At 38.2% G+C, this 7,590-nt stretch overlaps 1 protein-coding gene across 3 annotated transcripts in view; it reads left to right on the top strand.

The window, feature by feature from the left end:
* tasora (transcription activation suppressor a) overlaps nucleotides 1-7,584 on the top strand; it is a 33,612-nt gene extending 26,028 nt beyond the window's left edge. For 2 of the 3 annotated variants that reach the window (XM_051908802.1, XM_051908801.1), the window contains exons 20-23: nucleotides 83-191; nucleotides 1,049-1,227; nucleotides 2,957-3,112; nucleotides 6,081-7,584. In XM_051908802.1, coding sequence (XP_051764762.1) covers nucleotides 83-191; nucleotides 1,049-1,227; nucleotides 2,957-3,112; nucleotides 6,081-7,306 — 1,670 coding nt within the window. In that variant the 3' untranslated portion in view covers nucleotides 7,307-7,584. Of the gene's footprint in view, nucleotides 1-82; nucleotides 192-1,048; nucleotides 1,228-2,956; nucleotides 5,113-6,080 lie in introns of those variants that run through there. The other variant, XM_051908803.1, reaches the window with a different exon arrangement.
* Nucleotides 7,585-7,590: the final 6 nt, after the last annotated feature.

A 7,590-nucleotide genomic window follows, 5' to 3' on the forward strand; every position in this document is an offset into this window, starting at 1 on the left:
TATCCAAGCAAATATATTATTGTCATTAGGTTTGTTCAGCTATTTAACGAGCATTTCAGCTAAGCCATTTTTCTGTTTTTAGAGAAACTTCAAGATATCCTTCAGCACATTGAGCAGCTCAACTCTCCACAGAACCCCTGGAGGTGGAGGATACACTTCAAATCGCACAAGAAACTCAGAGAGCACAGCAGGTTTGCCACTAAACCATCACCCTTTTTTACAAAGTGGTGAGACAAACTACTTTTCTTTATAGGGGATTTTACAGTTAAAGACCAGAGGACCAGATATGATGAATGAAGACCCGGAGTCAGTTTAAATAAAAAGTTTTACTGAAAAATAGTTCGCCGTTTCATCAGCAGAAGTCAGTTTCAACACTCACAACTTCTGTTCGTAGGCCGCTATGCCATACATTCTCAGAACAGCAGCAATTATACTCTTAACATGTGCCAGGTTCAATGATTCTGATCGGTTAAGAAATAGATGAACTTAGAAAATCTCCACACATGGACTGATAGACAGAAGCATATCTCCATTGAATATCCAGATGACACGAGGTTCCTGGCTTAGGCACAAAGTGACCCACCAAGGTCATGTATCAGCATTTCTACACTCCATTTTGTCTAGAAGATGCTCATTTCATCTCGCCTCGATACAAGGTGTTCACAGTCAGGACCTATAACTATGGATACTGACACACACGCACAGATACACAGCTTCTTTAAGGTCTGAGCTGCTTGAGCTCTAGCTTTGACCAGGAAAAATTGACCAAAACATACTGATAATATGCAATTCACTCAGTAAGACGTTCCAACAATATTCCTCATTATTCTCTAGTGATTGAAGATGAAAAGTAAAATAAATGCTTTAACATACACTTGAAGTCATTTAATATTTAGAAGGATAAATATGGATTAATAACTTGATTATAAATCACTCAAAAGATATACATTGAAGCGGCAGTGGATTCCGGAATCCACCCCCTTCATCTTCATGATTGATAGCACTGCAAGAACTCACCATGACCATGTTTTGTTTGTTCTGTCTCCAGGCTTAAAGCTGATGCTTTGAACCTGTACGAGATCCTCACTGCTTATGAGAAGAGACATATTGTGGAAATCCTGTCGTACCATGACTGTGACACTCCGTCACATAGAGCACCTGACCTTGATTGTCTAGTGGATCTGCAAGCAAGATTCATCAAGCAACGACACCTGATATTTCTCACAGGTGCTCTTAGACCTTTTTGACAATTTAAATACATACTGTAAGTGGACTGTATTACTGTCCATAAACCTAGTGAGCTACATTTGCATTTTAAGTAGGGCTATGCCTGTCATTGTGACTACTACCACACCGCAGTTGCAGGGTATCACCAGCAGTGTCTGTTAAACCAAGGTCCTGACTCTTTGTGGTCATTAAAAATCCCATGGCACTTAAAAGTAGGTTGTCCTGGCCAAATTCCCTCCATTGGCTTGTCAACCATGGCCTCCTAACAAACTGCCTCCAGTAATGCCACTTCCTGGTTATGTTCTACACACAACACTCACATTATGTTCTGCTATGTAACAGTGACTGGCTGTACTATACTTTGGGCTTTTAGTGTGTGGGTTTTTTTTATTTTTTTTTATTTTTTTTTTAGAATTAGGGGTGGAAATCACAGGGTACCTCACGATAACGATAATATCATGATACAGCGATTCTGCGATAATCGATTTTATATTGCTAGACAATCCTATAATGGTACATCATGTCTAACTATGAAAACAAAATGCCAGTGAAAAAGTTAAGTGCAGGTTTTCTCTCTTAAAGTCTGAACTGTTAGAAAACAGCACAAAAAGTTTTTTAGTCTGTAAATTAAATTAAATTTAACATTTCAAGTAAATTAAACATTTTATGCTTATACTTTTTAAAAAATTAAACTTTTCGCATTTAAACTGACGCATTTAGCCTAAGTCAACTGCTTATTGACTTGTTTTTAAATAAACCTGGTACATTTAATAAATTACCAACCTCTTTTATTTAAACCTGGGAACATCTCAGTGTTTACCAGCTTCCTGAAACCTTGGAATAGTGTTGTCAAAGGTACCGACTTGGGTATTTTAAAATTTTAAAAATGTGACAATACCAGCATAGCCTAGCATTTTGAGCACTGTTAAGCGGATTCTTAAACACCTCTGATTGGCCATTGTGTGTTCACATGCTCAACATATATGTCTGTGATTGGCTACAATGATCAACGCTTACAAAACATATTGTCAGTAGACATCTTTGACGAGTGCTTAGATTCACACGGGAGCGTTTGAAAGCAGGCGTCTGTCAGCGGATCCCTAATACAGTATATCCGCTGATAGACAAACCCGCTGATAGACGCCTGCTTTCAAATGCTTCCATGTATATCTGTGTAAGTGCTCTGTGAAGAACGTCAAAGATGTCTACGTTTGTCACATCAATGGTATAAAAGCCTAAGTGCGTCCAGACTTTGAATTTAAACGTGGCTGGGGCATCTATTATTTTACTCACACTGCTGTCTGCCATCCCGTTAAAAACCTCTTAGGCTAGTTAACTTATGTTCATGTTTCCCTCATTCATGTGTTGAGTCAGCGCTTTGAAGTAGCGATGCTGGGAGCAGGGAAATCTTTTTAGAGCGCCTTATTTTATTAATTAAAATATCAATATTTGGCGCCAGCATATCGATTCTCATATCGCACAGAGAAGGACGATGATATATCCCCCTATCGATATTTTGTCCCACCCCTATTTAGAATACATAGTTCAAATTCTGTTCTAGGAACCAGAGGCTGCATTTTGCTATATTAAAATGTTTTTGTAGTGTATTTATCAATTGTTATCCAAAGGTAAATTCTAGCATGATTTATGGTTATGGAATTAGTTACTTGCCTGAAGCATGGTGAACGCTTATGACGAAAGTAATGTTTGTTTAAATCCTGTCCAACAGGCTTCCAATTTGAGATGTTTCCCCACTACTCAAGCAGTGGCATCATTATTGCCAATGTTGATGACGTAAAGTTTGTAATAAGCAGTTTAGCCAGTGGAGAAAATGTGGACACCATTCCGTCTGCTGAGATTTACCCCACTCCTGATCCAGCGTCATGTAAGTGATTCTGTGGTAAAACCATCTGACAACATCAAAACTACGTCTTGCTCTCATTGTGATTGTACGTGGAATCTAAATGAGTATCCCAGTCGATCTGCTGCCACCATGATCCTTCCATGTCTCCTGAATGACCTTTATTATTCATCATAGAGGCGAGGCCAGCTAAAACTCAGTGACTCCAAGTCCAGGAAATGCATTAATGTCCATGAACTGATGAACAATCAAAATATAAAATAACAGGACAAAATGGTGTTTTCTGAAAGTTAAAAGAGGTACTGAACAAAAACAGCTCACAAACACACAGTGGCATTATGCCATAATAACGACCACAATAGAAAGCAAGGCAGAGGAAAGGAGTGGAAGGACATGGATGAACACCCAATAGATATCTTGTTTACCTTTGGGATCAACAGGTCTTTTGTATACATTCACCGCTGAATATAACCATGGCATTTTTGTAACCACACTTGCCAATGAATGTAAAATTTTAAGTACCTTGAAACTGTATCAAATATTTTTTTATCCTTTTATATTTTTTGTCCCAATAATAATGGGATTATAATGTTTTCATACGAGATGAGCCAACAACACCTGTCACAGAAATGTTAAGATGTTGTGAATTTCTTCCTAATACATTAATTTTGGTATTTAAAGGGGCTATATGTAGAATTCAGAAACCCTTGTTATTGGTGACACCGGTGGCCGTTTAAGTTAACTGCAGCCAGTAACTTAATGCTCGCTCTCGTGCTCGCGCACACGTAACGTATAAGAGACTGAACGCGATTCAAGGCCCTGATATTCTCACAGTGAAGTTCTTTTTAGATCTTTGCATGACACATTGACATTACAGTACAGAATGGCTCTTTCGGCACATTGTATGGTTTCATGTGTCTCTCAACAGAAGAGAGGCTCATGGGAGAGTAAACATCACATCCTTTGGATTTTCCTGGCAAAAAGTCCTTCACATAAAAAGCAGTCTACAGGCTTTCATAGACAACCTAGGAAGTCGGGGAAGGTTTAATTTTTTAAGTTCTGTTACAAGCTGTTCACACATTGGCAATAAAAAGAAATCAATACATTTAATTTCTTACATATAGCCTCTTTAAGTTGTGGAGTATTCATAGACTTTGCCTCATTCATTGACTTCTGGGAAAAAAAAAAAAAAAAAAAAAACGGGCATCCTAGATATATTTGTAGTGATAAACTGATGTTAACGTTTTCTTAGTTTCTTGCTTTGTTCTGAAACAGAGACAAATTGTTATCATGTGGCATTTTTTTTCTTTGATTTGGTTCACTTTCACAAGGCAACAATTCAAAGCACACCAAAATATGTTTATGCAAGTCACATGTGAGTCTTCTCATTGGTCAGAGTGCACCTGTTTATGTCCAGGGATTCTGCTCATAGCAGCCCTCCTCTAATTGATAAATTGCATTTTATATAGTGATCTCAAACTGATTATTTTGATGCGGATCCGAGCATGATAGCAGTGTTCATATATGCCTTAACGAACCAAACTAAGGAAGAAAATGCTACAGATTTCAAAACACTCCAAACAAGACACCCTTATAAACCATTTATTATGCTGCAATTACTGAAATATACCAGCCAGTTGGCCAGTAACTTGTTTCATTTACTTGTCAAAAGCCAATTTTTACTCGCTTTTGGCTCGAGTGTTTGTTTTGGACCCTGTGTGTAACCTTTTGCAGGTGTGAAGACCGTTGTCTGAAGATTTTGATTAGTCAGATGTAAAAGTTTCCAGAATGCTATACATGTCTTAAAAAAAACAAAGTAAAGAAAAGAAGTGTTTTATTTTAAATGTAAATACAGAAAAGTGTTTGTATTTGGACTTAACTTTGTAACTGTTACAACCAAAAAACCCAAACAGAAATAACCCCTAAAATATAGGGCATTAATAAAATCTTTTGTATCTGGTTAGAAAAAAATTCAATTGTGTACATACAAAATTCTTCCAATAAATATATTTTGATAAACCTTTCTCAATTTGTCTTAAACTTGCTGTATGTATTTATGGTAGATGAAAATAAATAATTGCAAATGGCAGCAGAGCTAAAGCTTTGTACAATAACTTTACAAACCACAAAATGAATTTTAATTGAGGTTTAACATGTCCATTACACATGAGGTGCATTAAAGTTATTTTCGCATTATAAACAATAATTTTGAATCTGAATGTTATTTATTTTGTCCACCAACATGCTGGTAGCCATTTTGTTGTCTAACTGTAAGGGTTTCAATACCATATTCATTTATGATGCACAGTTGGACAGTTTACCCAAAAATGAAAATTCTGCCATCATATACTTGACCTCATGCAGTTCCATACTACAATGATTTTCTTTCTTCTTTGTGTTTACAGCCTGTTGGCTATTGAAAGGAATCTTGATAGAAATTATAAGTTTTTCTCTGCATTTTCAGTAACTTGACTTTATGAAGTGCATGGAGAAGATTACCAAAATGCCTTTATGCAAGTCGCTTCATTGGTCAGTGTTTTGTCCAGGGCAGACCTGATTTCTGCTTCAAGCAGGTATCCAGAGTGCCAGGAGAAACTCAGTGGATTGAAGGCAGTTAGCTTTCATTAAAACAGAAACAGACATTGATGAGCTGACAGTAAAGATAGGGATGTCTATACTTGGATAGATGATGTATTGTGTTTGGAGAATGATGAATGTAGAAATGACAATTAAAATGTGTACCAGAATCTTCATTTAATGGTATATTCTAGAATTAAAACTTCTTTCCATCAAAAAAATCAGGAAAAAAGGTTTGTCTCTGTGGAGGTGCAGAATTAAACAAAAATTAAAAAATTTGTAGAACAAAATTAAATCTTTGTTTAAAATTATGGTTCATAAATTTATGGTTAATTTCCTACCTACTATTTAAATGTTGCATTTCATTTGAAATTCCGACTGTTGATGGCCTGTAACCTCTCTCTTGTCCCTGTAGTGAGAGATGATAGCATGTCCATGGACTCGGACCAGGACTCTACAGATAACAGTGTATCTGTCACAACTAAGTTGAGCCATGTTGTTACAGACCAACACCCGTCACTTGCGACTGATCCGTACCCTCCTGTCTCCGTACCCTCTCTTCAAGACCAAGCAAGCACAATTCCTGGGCCCACAGCAACCAGCGATATGCCAAAACAGTTAGACTTTAAAGCTCTCAGTGAAGCAATTTCTCAATTCAAGGCTTCCAAGATGCTTGTGAAGTCTGATGCAGGTGAAACTTCTTTTCGAGTCGATCCTCACCAAAGTTTCCTCAATCTTGGCGATCAGACAGATTCCTATCCTCAGTACTCCTCAGAAACCCACAGTCTGTCAACTACTCTACCAGAGACACTAGTCTCCTGCACTTCCATCAAAATTGAATCAGCTGTCCCAACAATGTTCACTGGGACTCCACTGAGCTGTGCTTCTGGAAATGCAGAGTTGGCATCTTCTGCTGCATCTTCTGTTGAAGCTAGCTGTGAAATGGTCATGGCTAGAGGAGAAACGGCGTGTAGCTTCAAACCAACCACACCTACAGCTGTGCCAATCATAGCAGCTGAGAACGCCAGCGATATATTGAATAATCCAGAACCTTGGGAACAATCAAGCATGAGCTCCATGGACACTCAGTCAGACACGAATAATGCTGGGAGCAAAGTTGATAATGGTCTAGCATCCAATGGAAGCAGTGTTTCGGAGAACCCCCCGATGACAGCAGCGGTCAATACTAGTTCCTTTGATCCACCGGTCAAGAACCAATGTGGGAGCAGAGATTTCCTTCCCACACCTGGCAATTCTAGATATGGCATGGATTGTTTTTATCCAGCACTGCAGGGACGTGGCTTAATATCAGCTACACCTAGATCCATGGGTCTGAACTGCCCTAGATTTGTATCTCACAATGGTGCTATTGGATTCAGACATCCTCTTCTGAACTGCACGGTTTCCAACAACCTCGGAGTGGTAGGACCTCCAGTCTTGAGAGGATTCTTGCCTACTAATAACATGCAGATGACGTGGAACAATTTGGCACAAGGGTCCGCAACAGGCCTTTGGGGTGCTCGCTATGGCATGGATGCACAGCAGCTCCATGGGTCTCCATTCATCCAGAATTGGCAGGGAAATCCTGCGTTCCAAGGAGACAGTTATCGTCCCAACAGGGGAGGATTTGGTGGCTGGTAAACCAGCAATGTGTGTAGATAGTTTTCAACATGTTTACAACTGAAAATCTGTTTGTCTTTTGTATGAGAGAAATGAAACATTTCCAGGTTTTCACTGAAAGTGAATTAAAAAGTGATTCATTTAATATTTTTCGGAGAACATTATATTTGTATTTTGCTTTTGCATGTTGGTTGGGCTGAACATATTGGTTTTTTTTTCCCTTTTGTGAAAAAGCTCAAGGCCTTGGTTTTAGTATTATTTTTATAAAGCTGATTAACATTAAACAACTTTACAACCAATCTTTG

The sequence above is a fragment of the Ctenopharyngodon idella genome, chromosome 10, assembly GCF_019924925.1.
Source record: "Ctenopharyngodon idella isolate HZGC_01 chromosome 10, HZGC01, whole genome shotgun sequence".
Taxonomy (NCBI): domain Eukaryota; kingdom Metazoa; phylum Chordata; class Actinopteri; order Cypriniformes; family Xenocyprididae; genus Ctenopharyngodon; species Ctenopharyngodon idella.